Raw genomic sequence first — 23,009 nt, 5'->3', positions numbered from 1 at the left:
TCATGATCTATGGCATTCAAACTTGCGGGCGGACAGTAGGGGTGAGATGTTGGCGGATCAAATAGAAGAAACGACGTTCTGCACAATAAACGGAGACGCCCCCACACGTATGGTAGGAAGCTGTCACAGCTCACCAGATATCTCAATCGTGAGCGCAGAACTCGTAAACTGAGTCAACTGGCAGCCGATGGTAACATTGGCATCCGACCACCTGCCCATACTTATTTCGCTTGAGCGTAACGCCGACTTCATCGTCACTGAAAAACGCACTTTCATAAACCTCAAAAAAGGAAAGTGGGAAGAATATAAATCATTTAAAGACAGCCGCCTAGCTGCCCTCCCTATCCCGACTGATGCCCGCGAAGGGGAGCGTGCCTTCCGTAAGGTCATTAAATCCGCCTCGGCACATTTCATTCCCGCCGGGAGAATTCCCGAAATCCGGCCCCACTTCCCGGCGGAGGCCGCAAACTTAGCGAGAGAACGTGACCTTATAAGACAGCTTGACCCAGGCGACACCCAAATAAGGGATATAAACCAACGCATCAGATTGCTTGTAGATGAACACAAGCGGGCGGAATGGGAGGAGCACCTAAGAGGTTGTAACCTCTCTACCGGTGTGGGTAAACTTTGGTCCACCGTAAAGTCCCTATCGAATCCGACTAAGCACAAAGACAAAGTTTCCATCGCCTTTGGCGACAAAGTGCTGTCGGACGCGAAAAAATGCGCGAGCGCTTTCTGCCGACAATATATAATGCATCCTACGGTCGACAAAGATAGACGGAGATCCAATAGACGTGCACATAAACACAAATTCAGCGCGTCCCCAATCACCATCACCGCTAAAGAGGTTGAGGACGCCATTGGTCGTGCTAAACCATCCAAAGCAGTGGGCCCAGACGGCATAGCCATGCCGATGCTTAAAAACCTAGGGAAAGAGGGGTTCAAATATTTAGCGCATGTCTTCAATCTGTCTCTTTCCACCTTTGTCATACCTGAGAAATGGAAAATGGCCAAGGTGGTCCCGCTACTAAAGCCTGGGAAACCAGCTAACATAGGTGAGTCGTATCGTCCGATATCTCTCCTATCGCCAGTGGCAAAGACGCTTGACGCCATTTTGCTCCCTTATTTCCAAGCAAATTTGCAGCTAGCCCCTCATCAGCATGGCTTCAGAAAACTCCATAGCACTACCACCGCGCTGAATGCCATTAGCACCCAGATAAATTGCGGTTTAAATGAATACCCCCCCCATAGAACAGTACTCGTAGCGCTAGACCTATCAAAAGCTTTTGATACGGTCAACCATGGCTCGTTACTGCGGACCTGGAAGGGTCTACCCTTCCCCCATGTCTTAAAAGGTGGACCGCAAATTATCTGGGTGGTCGGCGGGCATCGGTGCAATTTAGAAACGAAACATCAAAACCAAGGAGAATTAAACAGGGGGTGCCACAGGGTGGTGTCCTATCCCCACTTTTGTTTAATTTCTACATATCTAAGCTACCTTCACCACCGGAAGGAGTCACAATCGTTTCCTAAGCCGATGACTACACAATAATGGCCACAGGCCCAGGCCCAAAGATCGATGCGCTATGCAATAAAATAAACGGCTACCTGGCATTATCACCGACTAAATCTTCCGCGACCTTATTTACAACATGGGCGCCCCAAATGTCGACCATTTTGAACATCCACGTCGATGGCACTACGCTACCGACTGTCCGACACCCCAAAATCTTGGGTGTGACGTTTGATCAGGATCTACATTTTGGTGAGCACGCAGCCGCAATTGTTCCGAGAATTCAGAGCCGTAACAAAATCCTCAAATCCCTCGCTGGCAGTACTTGGGGAAAAGATAAAGAAACGCGCATGACTACATACAAAGCAATTAGCCAGCCGATTACGTGCTACGCGTCACCCATATGGTCGCCAAGCCTAAAAATCACCTACTGGAAGAAACTACAGGCCTGCCAAAATACTGCTCTCAGAATCGCCACGGGCTGTCTTCTTATGTCCCCAGAACACCATCTGCATAATGAGGCGTGAATACTCCCCATCAGGGAGAGAAATGAGATGCTGACCAAACAGTTCCTGTTGAACACCCAGAAACCTGGGCATCCCAACAGACATCTGATTGATGAACCAGCACCGCCTAGGGGCTTAAGGAGTCATCTCCGTAAGCATTTTGAGGAAATACGGCACCTGAGAACCCAGCCGTATAAAGTGAAAAAACACAAGCAGGTCCTTGGTGAACTCCATAAACAGGCGTCGGACCTTTATGCCGGGAATTGCCCGGTGAATCCAGTACTTAACGAAAATTATCCAAAACTTGCGGAAGAGGAACGCATACTCCCCAGGGAAACGCGTGTCACTCTTGCTCAACTTCGTTCTGGATACTGTAACAGGTTAAACTCTTACCTGTCCAGAATCAACCCCGACATACAAAATGTATGCCCCGCTTGCAATGTGTCCCCACATGACACCAACCATCTCTTCAATTGTAATGTGAAACCAACGCCTCTAACACCCCTTTCCTTATGGTCCACCCCTGTTGAAACGGCAAGTTTCCTTGGACTCCCGTTAGAGGATATTGATGACAATTTGTGATCGGTCGCGGCTATTAGGTGGGGCGAGCATTGCTACACAACAACAAGCATACATATACTTTCGGTCCCTTATTATTCCTTTTTAACGGCGATTTCGCTTTTAGAACTTTGATATAATAAACGAAACTTCCAGGTACACATTGATGATTTTGTTGTTCTAACCATATTCATTGGCAAAGGCTAATTTCTTTTAAAACAATTCTAAATCATACACATTTCAATTAACGGTTTAAAGTTTCCTCCTCTTAGAATTTCCGACTTCCGTTTTTGGTCGAATGTCATTTGTTTTAAGTTGGCAGCTCCGCTGTTATGCAAACGCCAAAAGTCAAAGTTGACAACAACAACATTGGCCGAAATCTTTTCACTTTTATTAACTAAGCAAGTAAGAAATTAATATAAAATTAAGATCGCTTAATATTCTCAATTATTCACAGCTAGAAGGGTCTAAGGATGTCGGCCGCAGCTTATGCCACCAAAAAACAGGATATGCCTCCACCTGGTGGCTATAAAAAAATTCCATACTTACGGGTGCCAGCAAAGTCCTATTTCTCAAGTGAGCCTATTGGAGAAAAATATATTTTATTATAACAAATTGTTACTATATCGTAGGTTTTCAACTGTTTGCTGGTTACGCATTTATCCAAGTTTTTGGTATGTACGTTTACTACTTAACTGCAAAGGGTATTCAAAAGGAGGAGATCGAAATGCGTTCCGCACAAAATGTGATTATGCCCATACTTATTGCCGAGCGTGATCGAGAATTTCTGAAACAGCTACGTCGCAATCGCGACGAAGAGGCCGAATTGATGAAAAACGTACCCGGCTGGGAAGTAAGTGGTTAAACAATTTTCATGTCTACATTTTCTGCAACATTTTTCCTTTATAGGTTGGTACCTATTATGGTGAGCCCATTTATAAGACATTGCCGAAGGATCAACTTATTACCCCAATATTCAAAGAATTTTATGCGCATTGCGATTACGCATCCTATGCTAAACGTGCCCATTTGAAGCTGTGGTCATAAGCTCATGCTCCACACTGCTATTTTTAGCAGTTATCTACTTTTACAATAATGCAAAATATATTAATCGTAATATCTTCGTAAGAAATGCATTACAAGATAAATAAATTAAACAATGACGTTATAATGCGATTTATTTCTTTATTCAAAAGCCAATATACAGTAAGAATTAAAGAAAAATATATATAAGTAAAGTTGCGCGCCCCAAAGTGCACAACTGATATCATAATGATGCTTTCAACCTCATCCAATAGTTAAAATAGCATATTTATAAAAGGTAACTGATAGTTTTTCATTAATGAAACATAAATAAACTAAACACAAATAATATATGTATGTACGTATGTATGCATCTACAAGGTACGAATAACTTAGTAATTGTATAAATCTAAATACTTCATTTCCATTACTTCATATCGCGACGACGTTTAATTGTACCATCGCAGGTTGGAATATGCCGCTGTAGAAAGCCTTCGAATACAAATTTACGCCCACAGCGATCACAATGAAAATCGCGTTTCTCTCCAACCATTTGCTTATGCTGTTTCAACTGTTCTGCATTGGAATATTTATCCCGACATTCATCGCAGGCATAACGCCGCTTTACTTGGCCTTCTTCAAACACAACCGTAAAGTTCTTTGAACAGAATGAGCATGTGAACTCTTTAACTACAATTTTTTTGCCTCCATAATGTTCGGAAAATGCTTGAGCCTCAGCATCTAGTTTGTCTTGTTGTTTATGTGCTTCCATGTGTGCTTTCCATTTTTCTTCATCTATGAATTTGCGATAACAACGTGTGCAGCGCCGTGGTCCTTCACCAGTGTGACGCATCATGTGCTCCTTTAAATAAGAAACTGAATTGAAAACTTTGTTGCATATTTGACATTTCCGCTCTTCAGGTGGCACTTCTTCACGTTGTTTCACACATGCACGCATGTGTAATTTTAATGAGCCAGCTGCACTGTAACAGTTGCCGCAGTTGGTACAATAAAACGTTTTACCTGAGCGTAGGCCTCCGTCTGGGCATGGGCTAAGACTCGAGTTACCTTCACCGCCACTATCGATGCCAATCTCTTCGGGGCCAGGTGATGATGGCAAGATATGTAATATGGTGTGTGTGCCATCATTTTCTTCGACAGTTTCTACCTCCTCAACGGCATGAGTTTCTACTAGTTGTTGTATGGTGACAGCGCGTCCATGTTCGTCAATGATGACCTCTTCACTGCTAAGAATTGTCTCGTGTTCGCCAGATAACACAACGTTGCCATCAGCCTCATCGGCTGAAGTAAATGTGGCATATGTGTAGTGTTGTCCATCTGGAGCGTTAGGTTCGTGTATTAGAACAGGAACGATCTCATCTTTATCTACACTTCTCAGTGTTGTAAATTTGGCTCGCTTTGGGTTCATGTTGCAAATGTTTATTCTTTTGTTAAGGGTTTTAGCCGTTTCGCAAAATTTTTCCTGTAGTTAGTCAACACTTTTTCACCAAGTATTCAGTCAAAATGGCAGACTTGCCAAGGTGTCGTGAATCAATATGACAAATTAGGGGCTGCCATATTTTATTGGTTGTGGTGAATAGCGAGATGGATATGGTGAGTGGCGTGATGAATGTGGTGAAGGGCGAGATGGATATGGTCGTAATTTTCGACGCTAATTGGTGTTGTGTTAACAGTGTATCGCTCCATTCAATGGGTGCGATCACTCATAAAATGCCATCAAAATCTTCTAACGGGAGTCCAAGGAAACTAGCAGTCTCAACAGGGGTGGTCTATAGAAAGTTGGCGTTAGAGGCGTAAGGTTCCACATTACAATTGAAAAGATGATTGGTTGGTGACATGTGAGGACACGTTACATTTGTCGGCGTTGATTCTGGACAAGTAAGAGTTTAACCTGTTATAGTATCCAAAACGAAGTTGGACAACAAGAACAACAACAACCGGGTGATACGTGTCTCCCTTGGTAGTGTGTTTCATTTTATTCAGGGGTGTAGGATAGTGGATCTTGGGGTCAGCAGTGCCTTCGGCTGTTAGAGAAACTGGATTCACCACGGTTAGGTGAGTTTGACAATTGCGTTGGAGAAGCTACATATATATTGCGCTGCGCTACACAACCCCTTGAATCATACCTGCCGCAGGTATATTCTACGCCACCTTACCCGCTGGGCCAGTTTCACTTGCTTAGTCTAATTTACTTTTCGGTGTTCGCTTCTGAATTAAATCTCATGAACATGAGAAAATTTATATGACGCGGCCATAAATATCTCAAACAAGTTTCTCTACATGGCAACACTACTTTTTTACTTATTCATCGAACAGGTGATGAGTACCGTTAGTTTTTAAAAGTGGCAACAAATTATTGTTTAAAGTTGAAGATTAAGAAAAGAATAAAAGAAACTCCTAACTCCAACGCATTTTTAGGAAATATTTTGCCAAGTATTTTGTGAAGTCAAAGTAAAGGGTAATAGTCTAGTTGAGGGGTCGACTGCTAATACGCTACCAAAAATATCGTATTAGCAGTCTACCCCTCAACTAGACTTACCAAGTAAAGACTAGTGAGAAGTGAAGATAAAGTGCGATAATTATATTTTTACTAAATAGTGATGCTTTCTATTACAGTTGCCGCTGTACGTGTGTGCTGCAGGAATAAAAATGCGGCCCTTTCATTGAAACTTGATACAATAAGTGGAGATTCCATGATCAAATGTAGTGAAATCACAGTACGGTAAGTACTTTTGGTCGCGCTTATATATATGGGATCACGGTAGTGCACGTCGTACCGATCATTTTGGAGTATGGTAATAGTCTAGTTGAGGGGCCGACTGCTAATACGCTACAAAAAATATCGAGAGAGGTGTCAAAAAACGCATATTAATCTCGAGAACAATAATCCGATGACGGAAAAGAAAATTTTATCTATGTCCGGAGATATTTGCAGTTGAAGTTGGCGATTTTCATGTGGTTGTTGTTGTGTTTATACCCACAAAAAAAATTGTGCATCACCGTGGGGGTAGCCACGGTTATACCACACACCCGGACTTGGCATGGCGTAGCCCAGGGTTATTTTTTATAAACGCGGCCGAAACCGCCAACGCAGAAAGGTGTTCTGCGCAAAAATACTATGGATCCCACCCCCGGTTTCGGAGGTACCCACGGGTCTTTTTCCTGTTTTTCGTTAATATCTTTTGAACGCGTTAAAATTTTTATTCTCCGCCTTCGGATTATTAATACTGATGTCAAGACGCGTCGTTGGTAGCGTATTAGCAGTCGACCCCTCAACTGGACTATTACCAGTAGTTGTAGCATTTCATGTTATTAAAGGAACAAATTTGGGTAGTAGTGCAGTTTAGGGGCCACCCTAAAGTTGGGCCAAGATTTTCGAGTGAGGTATCAAAAGACGCGTATTAATCTCGAGAAAAATAATCCGAAGGCGGAAAAGAAAAATTGTATCTCTGTTTGGAGATATCTGCAGTTGAAGTTGACGATATCGAGAGACGCGTCTTGACATCAGTATTAATAATCCGAAGACGGAAAATTAAAAATTTTAACTCGTTCAAAAGATATTAACGAAAAAACGAAAAAAGACCCGCGGGTACCTCCGAAACCGGGGTGGGATCCATAGTATTTTTGCGCAGAACACCTTTCTGCGTTGGCGGCTTTCGGCCACGTTTATAAAAAATAACCCTGGGCTACGCCATGCCAAGTCCGGGTGTGTGGTATAACCGTGGCTACCCCCACGGTGATGCACAATTTTTTTTGTGGGTACGACACAACAACAACCACATGAAAATCGCCAACTTCAACTGCAAATATCTCCGGACAGAGATAAAATTTTTCTTTTACGCCTTCTGATTATTGTTCTCGAGATTAATACGCGTCTTTTGACACCTCTCTCGATATTTTTTGACGCGTATTAGCAGTCGACCCCTCAACTAGAATTTTACCTTTATATGATTCATGCTTTACATTTAATTAGAAAAAGCTTATAGATATAGGAAATTGAATCGAAGCGCTTCCCAAGGCAGTCGGTTCTATGTACCGGAGCTACTCGGGATTTTTCCCGACCAAGGAGTGTAATTCCAGTGTAACCCCATTTAATTTGTTGTGTCCCTCCGAAAAATTGTCATCCTCCCAGCAGCTCTTTGCAGCCGGACTGCGCCATATTCTCCTGCTCCGGGGATGTATCGAACCCAATCTGGGTCCGTCTCCCAACCCCGGAAATGGTTTTGCTGCGTTTGCCGGAAAATAATCTTTTTAGGACGGTCATACTCTTGTCAGTGTAGCACGTGCAAGGTATGGTTGCATCGGAGAGGTTGTTCTGGGCTAGATCCAAAAATCAGACGTCCTCGTAACCTTTATAAATATTTTGTGGCTCCTTGCTGTTCACGCCCACGTCCCGTAGTCTACGCCTTAGCGCCCCCCCCCCCCCCCTTCCACTTCCTTCCAGCAGCTCTGCTGCTCAGCAAGCCACAACAAGTACCCGCTGCTGCTCGCGCCCTACGGCGCCACCAGCTCATACGGCCGCTCCCACTCATAACTACAATCTCCGTAGTAGAGTGGGTAGCAATACCGAGTATCAGCCCCCGCCCGTCTTCTTCCCCGTCTTTTCCGGCAGCAATCGTGTCAGGTCAAGGAAACAGACTCTTAGTCGCTACCACCTTTTGCACCAGCACAGAATATATATGTTTGCGACATCCGCCCAATGCAGCTCCTGCCTTGGACGGTGCCACTTTCCTAGATGTTCTGGTCTCCGCGACGGAAACCCCCGACGGGCTTGTTTTGTTGTTGTTGTTGTAGCGATAAGGTTGCTCCCCGAAGGCTTTGGGGAGTGTTATCGATGTGATGGCCCTTTGCCGGATACAGATCCGATACGCTCCGGTACCACAGCACCTTTAAGGTGCTAGCCCGACCATCTCGGGAGCGATTTATGTGGCCACATTAAACCTTCAGGCCATTCCCTCCTTCCCCACCCCCCAAGTTCAATGAGGAGCTTGGGGTCGCCAGAGCCTCGTCTGTTAGTGAAACAGGATTCGCCGCGGATAGGTGAGGTTGACAATTGGGTTTGGAGAAGCTATATATTGAGCTGGCAAACTGAAGGGTTGCGCTACACAGCCCCTTGGATCTGGTATTTTAGTCGCCTCTTATGACAGGCATACCTACCGCGGGTATATTTTGATCCCCTAACAACTAGCCTGTCATCAGCATGTCTTCAGAAAACTTCATAGCACAACCACCGCGCCAAATGCCATTAGCACCCAGATAACCAAAAACGTCTACCTCCTATCGTACTAGCTTTACCGTAGGATCCCACTTACGCAAGCGTTGCAGCTCCTATAAGGAACTCCCACGGTAAGCTGAGTATCCCCCCTCGTATTGGTTGTAGTGGCACAAATCGCATCGGACTTGTCCAAGCGATGCTGCTGCTACAACGGTCGCCTGTCCTGTCATAGAAATACAGAAGGGTGTGAAAGAAATGATATAAGGAAGAATTACAAAAACGCTAAATGGAATTAGAGAATTAAAGCATATGAAAGACGTAAAGAAACGGGAATTGCAAAAGGGTTAAAAACTGAAACTAAGATTAAAAATGGGAAAAATTAAACAAAAAAAAAAAAAAACGAACTGGGCTATTTCGTTGGGCGCCATTGTTGCATAACTGACTGTTGGGGTAAGGCGGAGGTGGCACTTGGCATGCTGGCAAGCCCCCGCTAGCTCGTCGGGCGGGGTGAGTTTTTTGCTCACCCGCCTTACCTACAGTTATACAAACAAAAAAAAGGGTTCATGCCTGAAATCTATGAAAAGAAAAGGAAAGCTGGAAGAAAAGGTCTGTCCGTGTCAGGTGGAGTCATCCCTCCCCTTCTGCGTAGAAACTTGACGCAGCCTTGGGCGTTGCACCGACTCCGGAACTTTAGCAACGCCCCCTTAGCCTGACATGTGTCCGTCCGTTAATGTCCCATGTCCCTAGCCTGTCTAGTCTATCACCGTCGCATCACATCCACGACCCCTATATTGCACACGTGCAACACCCACACCAATTGAACGTTCTTTAGCCGATCATTATGAGATATACTCAACCCATAAACCTAATAAATATGCTTGTTTGAATTTCAACAACAAAAAAACGTTATAAAAGACGTTTTATTAATTACTTATCCTTACGTAAAAGAAAAATTCAATAAAAAAACTTCAATTATATTGATTCTTCCTTAAGACTAAAACTAAAAGATACTTAACTAATGCTAATGTATCGAACCCTACGTTGCGTTCATACAGAGACAGATGTATAGAGGATACGGTGAAAAAAACTTAGGAAGGTTATAGAGAGCTTTTAATTTATTGACAAAAAAAAAGGTTTAACGCAAAAACTTTAAATCGAGGGGGAAATCGACCGTAATGGGAATAGAATAAAAAGGTTGACCAACTTTTGCTTGAAATTTATTTTACGTAAAAAAAAAAACTTGAGTATTAAACGAAACAAAAAAAAACAATGAATGAAAGGTATAACTGAAAATTGCTAGATGTCGTCATGTACCTGATTATCGAGCTGCCACTGTAGCCCGCTCGATTATCACCCTCTCCTGGCTTCCAACAAGTTTGCCCTTTATTTTACTTTTATACAGACATATGTGTATGCTTATAAGTATGCCCACCTACGTAATATCAATAGCTTAAACGGCTAGCACTTACCGATCAATCCCGCGACGGAGGCGCCTGCGTCGAAGAGAGAGCGCGGCTGCAAAGTGGAGAAGGTGTAACCTAAATACATAAACATACATATGCCCAAGGGAAGAATGCTATATTGGAAAGTCGATCGGTGGAAGAGGTGATAATGAGAGATTACAAAGTTATTCGGGCATGCGGTTGCGGCCCGGATCAAAGAATTTATGCGCGTTAGCGTGAAAAGATAATAATTCAAAAAAATTATACGAATTAAAAAAATATTAAATAATAATAAAAAAATACAAAATTCTAGTGTGACACCAAATATAACTCGAAATCTGAATTTTTAACTAATATGTAAAAAAAACAATTCTAATAGCCTTATAAGACAATAGAAGCGCATAACAACCTAAAGCAACAAAAAAAGTGACAAAGAAGATAAAAAAATGTGCTAATGGGGAAAATAAAAAAACGTACAAACGTGCGAACAGCAGGTGAAGCCACGAATATAAAAATGTTGCGAATGTGGAAAAAAATTCGGCAATGTTTAAATGCAAAGTAAAAAAAAAAGGTGGCGAAAATGGGAAAGGTAAAAAATAATGAAGGGTCATAAAAAAAAAGAAAGCAAGAAAATTAAATTTGGATTTGAATTTTAAGCGAACAAGGGAGACTAAAAAAAGGTTTAAAATTGGAGGGATAAAAAGGTAAGGTAGGGGAATAATAGGCCAATAAATGGCAGGTGAACTATTGAAAAGATAAAAAAAACTTAGAAGAGATAAGGAAACGGAGTGAGAAATTTGAATTTTGAATTTCAAAATAAAAAGTTAATACGAATACAAACAAATTCAAGGAAGGAAATCTAATAAGAACTAGAATTAACTTAAATTTAAAACAAACATAAAAAATTAAGATTAAAAATCAAATTAAACAGATTCAATGTAGCGAGATGGGAATTAAGATTAACAAAAATTCTCTGATAAGTTCCAGCAAAATACAAATGAAATATCAAAAAAGAAACTATTATAAACTCCGGCAGCGGCGCACGGACAGTTCTGCTGCTCCCTTTTGCCTCTCTCCTCGCGTTTGCTTCTCTCCTCCAATCGGTTATTGCTATGCTCCAATTTATGATCGCGGTGCCAGGACAGGTGCGACAAGATGCCCCTCTACTCCTTTGACGTATAGCCTGGCACCGTCTGTATGTTTCCCCTTCCTCGATATTCAATACTACCCCGCTTATTTGCTTGTTTTTGATGTCTGTGTGTGTGCGTGCGTGTCGTGGCACTAATGATGGTGGCTGGTGTGGCAAGTTTAAACCTTTGTACCGCACTCTGAATAGGCAAGGGAAAAGAATTTTAGGGACTAGGGCCATGCTGACAATGAAACCAGACATTAGGGTACATGTGGACTAATTATATTTATTGACTTTCATCGAGTTATGTTATTCTATTTATTTATTTGCTTTTATTTAATTATTCCATTATACCTATTTGTGTCATTTTTATTTATTTATTTGATTTTATTTATTTTGCTTAATTTTATCTGTATATTTACTGTTATCTAGGCATTAGATTTTACTCAAATGTTGGACTTTATGTATTTATGTATGTTATTTTATTTTATTTTATTTTATTTTATAATTTTAGTTAATTTATTTAAATTTAATTTTATTTTTAACTTTCATTATTTTATTTTATTTTATTTTATTACTTCACATTATCTTTGTATTTACTTATATTTATTTATTCAAGTTTATGAATTTTAGGTACTTAATTTTATTTAATTTAATTTACATTTTTAACAATTTTATTTATGTTTAGAGATAGTCCACACGCACCAGGGACTGGGGCTGGGGATTTCACTGACTCACCTGAATAGGATCCAGGACACCGAGCTGTTTTTTTCCTATGTGCCGGTGCTTAACGGGCCCATAACGCGGTTAGCAACAACCGTAAACCGAAACTAATTTTTTTTGTTCACAAAAGACTAACTTTGCTTTTACCACGACTTTAGTAGCTTCCGCACTCACTTGAATGTACTTTACATTTGAGACATGCCCTGTCATCGTTTGGCGATCGTACCCCATAGGTCGAAAGCATCTCTTTCTCACCACTTTCACTCAAGAACGAAAGATACCAATACATACAATCCTCTTTTGGCGGGAAACAACAGACATAAACTTTCACGAACAAACTTCACGCATACTAACAGATACATGTTCGAACATCTAGGAATGTATTTGCTTTCTACCAGTTACTAACACATGTGAACGTAGCTATGCTGGTATATGCACACAGATATATACGTAGATGTTTGAACATCCTTACCATCGCCTTAACCCACTGGCTGCCGCTACACGTACACTCCCTAGGGAAACGCGAGTCACTCTAGCTCAACTTCGATCTGGAAACTGTAACAGGTTAAACTCTTACCTATCCAGATTAAACCCAGTCAGAATACCCGTCATGAGTATACAGTCCTCTATTGTTAATGATAGAAGCAACTTTGTTAGTATAAGTTTGTAAGACCTACACATAATGTTCGACACTTTACAGCCCCGCGCTTGAACCCAAGCCTTTCCCGCTTGGTCGATCATGTGCACCTCTCGCCTTCGCTTAATCTCGCCCAGTCTAATTAGGACGTCTACGGAGCAAGCTACAGGGGATGCGCCCTTTTTAGCTAGTTCATCTGCTTTTTCATTTCTATCTATTCCCATATGCCCTGCACCCAATATAGATGTATGCTTCTCCCTGTCCCGATTCTCTCCAGGGACTGCTTACACTCTAACACGCATTTAGATGCTGTGCTATGCGAGATTATTGCCTTAAATGCTGCATACACTGTCAATATAAAAGTTAACACGGTTGCAGCTTAAGCTATTCTCTCCCAGGGTTTCTACTGTTTTGGTTACGGCTACTATTTCCACTTGGAAAACGCTACAGTAATCCGGCAGCCTGTAGGATCTGTTTATTTCCGGATCAGCACAGTATACCACAGACCCTTCTCCTTCCACTACTTTGGAACCATCTGTGTACACATGTATCGCCTCGTCCGCCATTTGGGCACCCTTGCGCCAACCGTCCACCTCTATTGTGGCCTTAAGATCGCCCTCGAAGCGCAGATAGGGAATAAGGTAGTCTGTTCGTCTTGTGATTGATGACGCTATACTACTATGGCCGTATGGTCGGCGCTCAAGCTGCCCCGAGGCACCGAGCCTTGTTGCAGTTGTTGCCGTCGGGTCGTTTTCAGGGCTCCCGTAATGCTAAGCATTGATAGTCTGCATATCCGCTCTAATTTTTTGGGGTAGATTGTTTTTTGTGTGGCTTTCACCAAACAAGAACTACATAGTATAGAATAGGGCTTGCAATCGCTGTAAAAACCCAATGAGAAAGAGAGGGCGATAAGCCCCACGTACATCCCAGCATTCTTTTACATGCATTAAGTGCCGTTGAAGCCTTCTTCACCCTCTCCTCCACGTTGAGCTTCCATGACAGCTTACTGTCTAGGATGATTCCTAGATATTTTGTGCAAGGTTCTTCCTGTTGGGTCACCCTGGATCACGATCCAAGTTGATGCATTTCAAAATTTCGATATACTTTCCGATGTGGACCACGATCCATGTGTACGTTCAGCATGAAATACTTATGGGTCGTGGCCCTGGTCGCAAAATCTCTTAAAATATTGAAATCCATCAATTGAATCGTGATTTAGTATTCACAGCGTGTGACATTCGCCTATGACGTGGCGTGGTATGAGTGTGGTGGTTTTTTATATTCACACTCTGCGAATTTAGTTTTTTGTTTATAAGTACTTCAATGTGCATTACTTACTCCAGCTCTCGCTTTGACTGTAAATACCACATCAGTAATTATTTGGGCCAAGTACCCCTAAGCTAGAGGAAGTCATCCTGCCCTAGGGCATCCCAAAGTAAAGTTTTCCATTAGTGCACCTCGCTTTGAGAATAAACGGAAATAAGAGTTGGTATCTTAGATGCCAAAATTTTATTCTTATCTTCTTTTATTTTCCATAGGGTGATCAAAATGCCTAAACTTTAATAACAATTTACTTGTGTACTATAATTAATAATTTTACGGGAGTGATAATTGTCATAAAGAAACAAATTGCATAAAAAAAAAGAGCCGAATGCCTTTAAGTGACCTTTTGTTGGTATTTAGCTGTGAAGATATTCCTAAATTTGCACCATGGACAAGAGAGGTCAAGTGTGGTGGATTACGAGCTGCTATCATCCGGGGTCAGAATTCAAAATTTTACTCCTCTTTTTTAAGAATATTGCAAACGCAGAATTTGTCGCTAAGAAGTGATAGAATTCCACTTTGACTGATATAATCCTTCAATTTATTTTTGATGGCCCTTATATTCTCATATACATACATACATACATACTGACTGATTTACTTATATAATGGGGCTGAGCTCAGGCCAAGGGGGTCACTGCTGGTGGACAGTGAACGGCCTATTAATTAGGTTAGCTGCGAATATCAAATAAGCAGCCCTCGACCAAGAGCGGCTGGTGAGGAGGGTTTGGCTTAAAAGGCCTAAAGCACCCTGAGAACCTCCAGTGACAGGGCGAGTAGATGCCGCCCTGAATTAAGCATCCACAGCCTAGTGCGGGGTTGCTTCGAGGGAATACCTACCCAAGATAGGGAGGCAACTATACGACGTGGGATACACACTCAGGAAGGTAAAGAGGTAAATTATTTGTAAATTTAAGGTGATTGTCACATTAAGACTGAGCCCAGTAAGGTCTTAATTAAGGTATACTGGAATTAACGACTCGGATATGTTTGTTAAGGGCTGGCGAATGTGACATTCGTAAATCTCAGTACACGGCTTGACACACCGTCGAAATGACTTTCCGGTTAATGTCCCATTCGTCTCCGTCCCGTTAAAACCTTGGCAGGCCTTGGGGTACGTTCAAAGTCCGTCATCGTTAAGTTGGTGGTGCAGGTTCGGTTGAGATCCTCCCGATTAATACTGATCTGGCTCTGAACGCAGTCTTCATGAGGGACTGCGTCAACCTTCACGTGGCCTCCCTGCCTTCGCATAGACAACCACGGGATCTATATAGGTAACTGCACACTCGGACCAAGATAGCGGCCTCAAGTGGGGACCCAATTAAATAAATGATGAGCAACAACAATACTAAAATAAAAAACCAAACACAGGAGAATGAAATGGCGTTCAATCCATTTGTAGGAAGGAAGCTAGCTCGCTCTCCAGAAGGGCGTGGCCCATCGGCTGGGGGCCTTAACATTTCGTCGCAAGTGGTAACGAAACCCAAAGGAGCGGAGGCCGAAAGCAAGCAAGGAGCGTTGTCGCCGGGTGCTACACCGAAGCTTTGCAAAAATAACTCCGACAGCAAGGCTCAAACGGGCACACCATTATTAAGTGAGCTAATTAAGCAGGCGTCAGCTGCGTTAAATCAGCAAAACCCCCCTGGAGAGAAAAAGATGACCAAGCTAGGCAAGGCGATTGAGGACTTGATGCAGTTCTTCATAGGGCGTAATAATATACACGCGGAAATCAAGCGCTTGGCCTCCGTAATAAAAGTGCTGTACATCGAGTCGGCCCTAGAGGTAAAGAATTTAGAACATAAATTGCGTGCAAGCAAATGCGCCAAGGATAGAAGTCCATCACCCCCAGGAAAGCGACCGAGGAATAATTCGTACTCGACCAAGGAGAACAACGTGGTAAAACCCACTACTACTCTAAAAGATGTCTTACCAGGGCACGTGGGTGGACACAAACGACGGCAAGAAACGCAAGAGAAGACGGAGCGGAAAGAGGAAACTGCAGCCCAAAAGACGGGAGAGTGGCAGTTAGCCAAAAAGAAGAGCAAGAAAAAATCACTTAAGGCTAGGCCGGATGCAATCATCATTTCCAAGGCGGGGGATGCGACGTACGCCGACATATTGCGTAAAGTGAGAAGATGCGACGAATTAAAATCCCTGGGTGATGACGTCAAAACGATTAGAAGAACGGCGAAAGGAGAGCTGTTACTAGAGCTGAAAAAATCGCAAGATGGGAAAACAAGCGCGTACCAAGCAGAAATTGAAGCGGTACTAAAGGACTCAGCTAAAGTTATAACAAAGTCCCAAATGGTCACGCTACAGTGCAGAGATCTCGATGAGATTACTACGCCCGAGGAGATTTGCAACGCCCTCCACCAGCAATGCAACATCAAACTTCCAGATGTGGCTGCCATAAAAAGCATACGCACAGGGTACAGTGGCACGAAGTCGGCACTTATAAGCCTTACAGCGGATGATGCCAAGGCGGTTCTTAATACGCAAAGAATCCGGGTAGGATGGGTTTCCTGCCGAATTAGAGAGCTCAAGCAAGAAAAACGCTGTTATAGGTGCTGGGGCTACGGGCATATAGCTCAGAAATGTAAGGAGACTGTAGATAGGTCTAGCCTATGCAGGAAATGCGGCCAGGAAGGTCATAAGGCTGCAAGTTGCGAAAATGCACCGAAATGCGCGCTATGTGGGGGACAACATTCAGCAGGCAGTTTTAAATGCCCACAACGAGAGGGCAGCAAAATGACTGTCTCATGAGGGTATTGCAGCTCAATTTAAACCATTGCGAGGCAGCCCAAGAGCTATTATCCCAAACAGTCTATGAAGGAGGATATGACATAGTGGTACTCTCTGAACAATACAAAAATCGCCAGGAGCAGGGTTGGCTCTCAGATTCAGCAGGGAAAGCCTCAATTTGGGCACCAGGGAAATTTCTCCCACAGGAAATTATGACGCCAACGGTAGCAGGATTCACGTGGGCAAAAATCAACGGTATATACGTCTTCAGTTGCTATGCCCCTCCGAGCATGACCATCGCCGAGTTCGAAGACATGATATACGGGATCACCATTGAAGCACGAGGTAAACACCCGCTTTTAGTGTGTGGAGACTTCAATGCATGGTCATCTGTGTGGGGAAGTAGACGAACCAACGAAAGATGGAGAGTTCTCCTCGAAAGTCTTACTTCTTTGAGGCTAGAACTCCTAAATGAACCAGGGATATATACCTTCGATACAGGTACCAGACGATCCATTATAGATCTCACCTTCGCTAGCAGCGAAATAGCAAGACGACCATAAAGCTATTAGCGTAGAGCTGCTCGAAACTCCACGAACGGTAGCAGCAAGACATCGACAAAGTAGGAAATGGAAACAGCACCTTTTCGACCCACAAATATTTAACATTATCTGGAAGGACGCCATAGTACGAGAATCGCATGCGGAAGACCAGTCGGTTCAAATCACTAAGTTGCTATGTATGGCATGTGATGCTGCCATGCCCAGAAGTCGCGGAAAAGCACAGCGCACTCCGGTATATTGGTGGAATGACGAAATTGCGGAAGAGCGTAGAAAATGCCACAAAGCACGAAGAACAGCGCAGAGGGCACGCTCATCACCACGATATGCAGAGCTACACAGCACCTATGTCGCACAAAGAAAGGCACTTAAAAATGCCATAAAAAAGAGCAAGAAGTTATGCTTTAGGGAACTGCTGGATATTGTCGACCTAGATCCTTGGGGATCAGCCTACAGAACTGTGATGGCCAAAGTTAAAGGACCGATATCACAGCAACCTACGTGCCCGATACTGATGAATATTATTGTTGAAACACTTTTCCCGGCGCAAGATCGCTGGACTTATCCAAGCGAGGATCTAGAAAGTACGGAAATTCCGCAAATTACAGAGCAAGAGGTGCTGGACGCTGCAAAAAGAGTTGCTGATAACAAATCCCCAGGACCCGACGAAGTACCAAACATAGCCCTTAAAGCCGCGATTACAACTAGGGCTACATTATTTACTGATCTTTTTAATGCCTGTATGCAAGAAGGCGTGTTCCCTCGCCCGTGGAAACGACAAAGACTTGTCCTATTGCTGAAACGTGGTAAACAGCCGGACCAACCATCCTCATATAGGCCACTTTGTATGCTGGATTCCCTAGGGAAGATTTTCGAGCGTATAATTAGTGAGCGCCTACAGCTGACTCTAGAAAGACCAGGTGGCTTATCGAATAGTCAATATGGATTTCGCAAATCAAGATCCACCGTAGATGCAATACAAACAGTCGTCAATATAGCTAGAGAAGCTATCTCTGGAGGCCAAAATAAAAGGAAGTTCTGTGCACTGATTATGTTGGACATCAAGAATGCTTTTAACACTGCGAACTGGATGCAGATAATGGCAGCGCTGCAAAGCTTCGGCACTCCAGCTTACTTACGCAGAATTATAGGTAGCTATCTTAAAGACAGAGTACTTCTTTTTGACACGGATCAAGGAGCTAAAGAGTACAAAATCACAGGAGGCGTCCCACAGGGATCTGTTCTCGGTCCAACGCTTTGGAATGTAATGTATGACGGGGTGCTAAAGATTGATCTACCAGAAAACACGCAAATTGTGGGATATGCTGATGATATTGCAGTGGTAGTAGTGGCCAAGAAACTGGACCTGCTTCAAGCATTATGTAATGACGCCGTAGCAAGAATAAAGGAATGGCTGACCAATACAGGACTGGAGTTGGCTAGCCAAAAGACGGAAGTGGTATTAGTAAGCTCCAAACGGTCGGCGAACGAGTTAGTCTTAACTGTCGGGGATCATCAAATCACCTCAAAGGATTCCTTAAAATACTTAGGAGTGCACATTGACTCTAAGTTAACTTTCAAAGAGCACTTCAGAGTGGTGGGGGAGAAAATTACCAAAGTTAATGGATCACTTATGCGAATAATGCCTAACATTGGTGGTCTGAGGGAAGCTATACGTCAGCTATTGTCCACAGTAACCAGCTCAATAATACTATACGCAGCACCAGTGTGGTATGGATCTAAACAGACCCATCAAAAATATATATTAGCAGCGTACCGACTTGCTTCTTTAAGAATAGCAAGTGCTTATCGGACGGTGTCCGACGACGCGATCCTGGTTCTAACCCGGAAAATCCCAGTGGACTTACTGGCAAGCGAAATGGCCGATCTGTATAACACTAATATCGAGCGACCATCTGAAGAAGACAAGAAAAGAGCAAGGACACAAACAATAGCTAAGTGGCAAGAACGGTGGGAGGCCTCGAGTAAAGGGCGTTGGACTTTCACACTAGTTTGGAACGTAGCTCAATGGAATGAGCGGAAGCACGGCGAACTGAACTACCATCTCACGCAAATAATGAGTGGACATGGCGGTTTCAAAGAGTATTTATGGAAGCGTAGGATAGAGGAAGATCCTCATTGCCCAATGTGTACCACAGAGTTAGAAAACGCAGAACACGTCATGTTCTACTGCCCCCGTTTCCACGAAGAAAGACTCACCTTGCATGGAGTCTTTGGGGAGGAACCTACCACGAGAAATTTAGTTTCACATATGTGCAGCAGGAAAGAATGCTGGACTGCAGTGAGCAAAATGGCATTTATAGTAATGACACGCCTGATGGATGCTGAGAGGGAGCGCAGAGAAATGCGTATGCGAAGCAGTGGTGATTAAATGGACACTCAGAGCAAATAGCGGGAACCTGGACGCAGGGACAACAGTAGGCTCTTAAAAAATGAGAAATATGGAACGCCACCCTGAAGTAATGCGAAAGTGGTGCCGGGGTGGGCGACGGTTCCAGAACGGGGCTGTTTTTTAGTCTACGGACACACGGTTGCTGCGACGGCAGCAATTATGGTGCATTAGGCATTTTTCAGCCTCCCCGCAAAAAAAAAAAAAAAAAAAAAAAAAAAAATGGGTGTAACTGTTTATTACCTACCTTGCATTGTTTACAAAAAAGAAAAGTGATGACCGGTATAAATTGACTCCCATGAAATTGGAGCAACTTTTAACTGCTTTTAACTGGATATATACTTAATTTATATACAAAAGTGTGCGTGTGTAGGTGCATACGTCAATAACTGTGCTTCTAATTAATTTTTAAAAAATGACAAGCTCTACCCCCCCGAACATCCGACGTGGGAGGTAACACAGTAAATGGCGCTTTGGAATAAATCAAAAAATATAGTGGGCTAGGTTCAGGTCGGGTGGATAGAGAAAGTAAAGTGTATGATTTATCTACACGTGATTTATCTCGCTAAGACTTTGGTTTAATATTTCCAAATGGCATTTCTCACGAACATTTACAAACTTCAAACGAATATTCGAGCATAGGAAATTGTTTTGCAACGCTTTTAAAGGCCGGCGATATAAATCGGTAGCCAGCGAATTTTTGTTCTCTTTTTTTGGTACGTATTTGGTACGTAAATATTGACAGTCAATCAGCAGTTAAGGCAACAATCTCGCATAGCACAGCAGAGAATTGGGACAGGGAGAAGCATACATCTATATTGGGTCCCAGGGCATATGGGAATAGATGGGAATGAAAAAGCCGACGAACTAGCTAAAAAGGGCGCATCCCTTGAAGCTTGCTCCGTATATGTCCGAATTAGATTGGGCGAGATTAAGCGAAGGCGAGAGCTGCACATGATCGACCAAGCGGGAAAGGCGTGGGTTCAAACGCGGGGCTGTAAAGTGTCGAAGATTGTGTGTAGGTCTTACAACCTTAGACTAACACAGTTGCTTCTATCATTAAAAAGAGAGGAGTGTAGACTCATGACGGGTATTCTGACTGGACACTGCCTTCTGGCCCTACGGCGCCACCAGCTCATACGGCCGCTCCCACTCATAACTACAATCTCCGTAGTAGAGTGGGTAGCAATACCGAGTATCAGCCCCCGCCCGTCTTCTTCCCCGTCTTTTCCGGCAGCAATCGTGTCAGGTCAAGGAAACAGACTCTTAGTCGCTACCACCTTTTGCACCAGCACAGAATATATATGTTTGCGACATCCGCCCAATGCAGCTCCTGCCTTGGACGGTGCCACTTTCCTAGATGTTCTGGTCTCCGCGACGGAAACCCCCGACGGGCTTGTTTTGTTGTTGTTGTTGTAGCGATAAGGTTGCTCCCCGAAGGCTTTGGGGAGTGTTATCGATGTGATGGCCCTTTGCCGGATACAGATCCGATACGCTCCGGTACCACAGCACCTTTAAGGTGCTAGCCCGACCATCTCGGGAGCGATTTATGTGGCCACATTAAACCTTCAGGCCATTCCCTCCTTCCCCACCCCCCAAGTTCAATGAGGAGCTTGGGGTCGCCAGAGCCTCGTCTGTTAGTGAAACAGGATTCGCCGCGGATAGGTGAGGTTGACAATTGGGTTTGGAGAAGCTATATATTGAGCTGGCAAACTGAAGGGTTGCGCTACACAGCCCCTTGGATCTGGTATTTTAGTCGCCTCTTATGACAGGCATACCTACCGCGGGTATATTTTGATCCCCTAACAACTAGCCTGTCATCAGCATGTCTTCAGAAAACTTCATAGCACAACCACCGCGCCAAATGCCATTAGCACCCAGATAAATTTCGGTTTAAATCAAAACCCGCACCATAGAACAGTACTCGTTGCGCTAGACCTATCAAAAGCTTTTGATACGGTCAACCATGGCACGTTACTGCAAGACCTGGAACGGTCTACCCTTCCCCCAAGTCTTAAAAGGTGGACCCCAAATTATCTGGGTGGCCCGCAGGCATCGGTGCAATTTAGAAACGCAACATTTGATTTAAACCGCAATTTATCTGGGTGCTAATGGCATTTAGCGCGGTGGTAGTGCTGTGTAGTTTTCTAAAGCCATGCTGATGAAAGGCTAGTGGCAAAGTTGCCTTGAAATGGGGCAGTAAAATGGCTTCAAGCGTCTTAGCTACTAGCGATAGGAGAGATATCGGGCGATACGACTCTCCTATGTGTAAGGTCATCCTAAGTATACGAGCAATACAATATAAAGGCAACCTAATCTATGGTCAATATAATACAACGGTTAGGCTGACCCTACCTTAGTAATTAATCCTACGAAATACATCATCTCTGCACATGAACGGAATAATAATCAATTGGCAACCCTTACTCAATGTCAGCGACAAAAGAGCAGTTTAGATTTGAACAACGCGCCGTGAACAACGTCGGTTCGGCAACGGGCAGAGAAATCATTCTAATACTCATTTTACTTTCAATAAATAAAACCATTTAATTAATTTCATTTAAACACACATATTTTCCTATATTTAACTTTAAACTTTAATAAACATGAATTGTTAGTTATAATGTGCTAATGTGCATAAATCGGCAGCGCTTTTATTTAATCGGAATCCTGAAAATCCTGACAACCCGAAAGATCTTGAATAAAGACTCTTTCAGTTCAGAAGTGGGATGCTCCGCATAGCCTCACAGTGACAGTGTAAATTATATTGAAATATAATAGAACAAAAATATGTGTGTGTGTAAAACAACGAATTCTTGAGAAGATTCGTTCGTTTCAGGAAGATTGCATCAGAATACATGCAACATTCTGACAAGTGTAGACATGTTCAAAGTCTGTACATAAGACTCAAACCGAAAGTTGATGTACATACATATGTTTTGTTGTTGTGTTTGCCTACGAGCGTACGAATGGACGAGCGTCGGTAAAGCATTATCGATAAAGCAGTATCAACGGAAAGTATTTGAATTGCATACGATATTGTCATGTTTTTTTTACGTGTCATAGAGCGTTGCTATAAATCATAAATTGCAAGCAAAGAAACAACTAAAATACGTTTGTGTTCAAATTGCATGTTGTAATTGTTGTTGTGTTGCCTGTCGCGCGTACGAATGGACGATCGGTCGGTGATACATACAAAGTAAGACA

At 43.1% G+C, this 23,009-nt stretch overlaps 2 protein-coding genes and 1 long non-coding RNA gene across 4 annotated transcripts in view; 2 read left to right on the top strand and 1 right to left on the bottom strand.

Annotated features, from left to right (window-relative positions):
* Positions 1-2,871: 2,871 nt before the first annotated feature.
* Positions 2,872-3,748, top strand: ND-B16.6 (NADH dehydrogenase (ubiquinone) B16.6 subunit). 2 transcript variants are annotated; one of them, XM_067778525.1, is made up of 4 exons: positions 2,872-2,982; positions 3,035-3,153; positions 3,210-3,430; positions 3,487-3,748. In XM_067778525.1, exons 2-4 carry the CDS (start codon positions 3,051-3,053, stop codon positions 3,622-3,624), a joined length of 462 nt encoding a protein of 153 aa, XP_067634626.1. In that variant the 5' UTR covers positions 2,872-2,982; positions 3,035-3,050; the 3' UTR covers positions 3,625-3,748. The 2 variants fall into 2 exon arrangements, with proteins under 2 accessions (XP_067634626.1, XP_067634627.1); XM_067778526.1 differs by having other exon boundaries at positions 2,914-2,982; positions 3,039-3,153.
* LOC137247538 (zinc finger protein 668) lies at positions 3,512-5,127 on the bottom strand. Its single transcript, XM_067778524.1, has one exon. The coding sequence runs from the start codon at positions 5,027-5,029 to the stop codon at positions 4,028-4,030; it is 1,002 nt and encodes a 333-aa protein (XP_067634625.1). The 5' UTR covers positions 5,030-5,127; the 3' UTR covers positions 3,512-4,027.
* An 852-nt stretch (positions 5,128-5,979) lies between these two features.
* Positions 5,980-23,009, top strand: part of LOC137248475 (uncharacterized) — a 150,322-nt gene continuing 133,292 nt past the window's right edge. The window contains exons 1-2 of the long non-coding RNA XR_010952173.1: positions 5,980-6,072; positions 6,238-6,343. This is a non-coding gene — a long non-coding RNA (uncharacterized lncRNA). The remainder of the gene's footprint in view (positions 6,073-6,237; positions 6,344-23,009) is intronic.

This window comes from Eurosta solidaginis, chromosome 4, assembly GCF_040869045.1.
Source record: "Eurosta solidaginis isolate ZX-2024a chromosome 4, ASM4086904v1, whole genome shotgun sequence".
Taxonomy (NCBI): Eukaryota; Metazoa; Arthropoda; class Insecta; order Diptera; family Tephritidae; genus Eurosta; species Eurosta solidaginis.
The sequence above is the reverse complement of the archived record's forward strand: the minus strand, read 5'-3'. Positions and strand labels throughout refer to the sequence as shown.

Bases quoted from the DNA above. Each gene is read 5' to 3' on its own strand.
- ND-B16.6 (XM_067778525.1), top strand. From the start codon at position 3,051: ATGTCGGCCGCAGCTTATGCCACCAAAAAACAGGATATGCCTCCACCT. The intron at 3,154-3,209 runs GTGAGCCTATTG...ACTATATCGTAG, and splicing joins AGCAAAGTCCTATTTCTCAA to GTTTTCAACTGTTTGCTGGT. The intron at 3,431-3,486 runs GTAAGTGGTTAA...TTTCCTTTATAG, and splicing joins AAAACGTACCCGGCTGGGAA to GTTGGTACCTATTATGGTGA.
- LOC137247538 (XM_067778524.1), bottom strand. From the start codon at position 5,029: ATGAACCCAAAGCGAGCCAAATTTACAACACTGAGAAGTGTAGATAAA.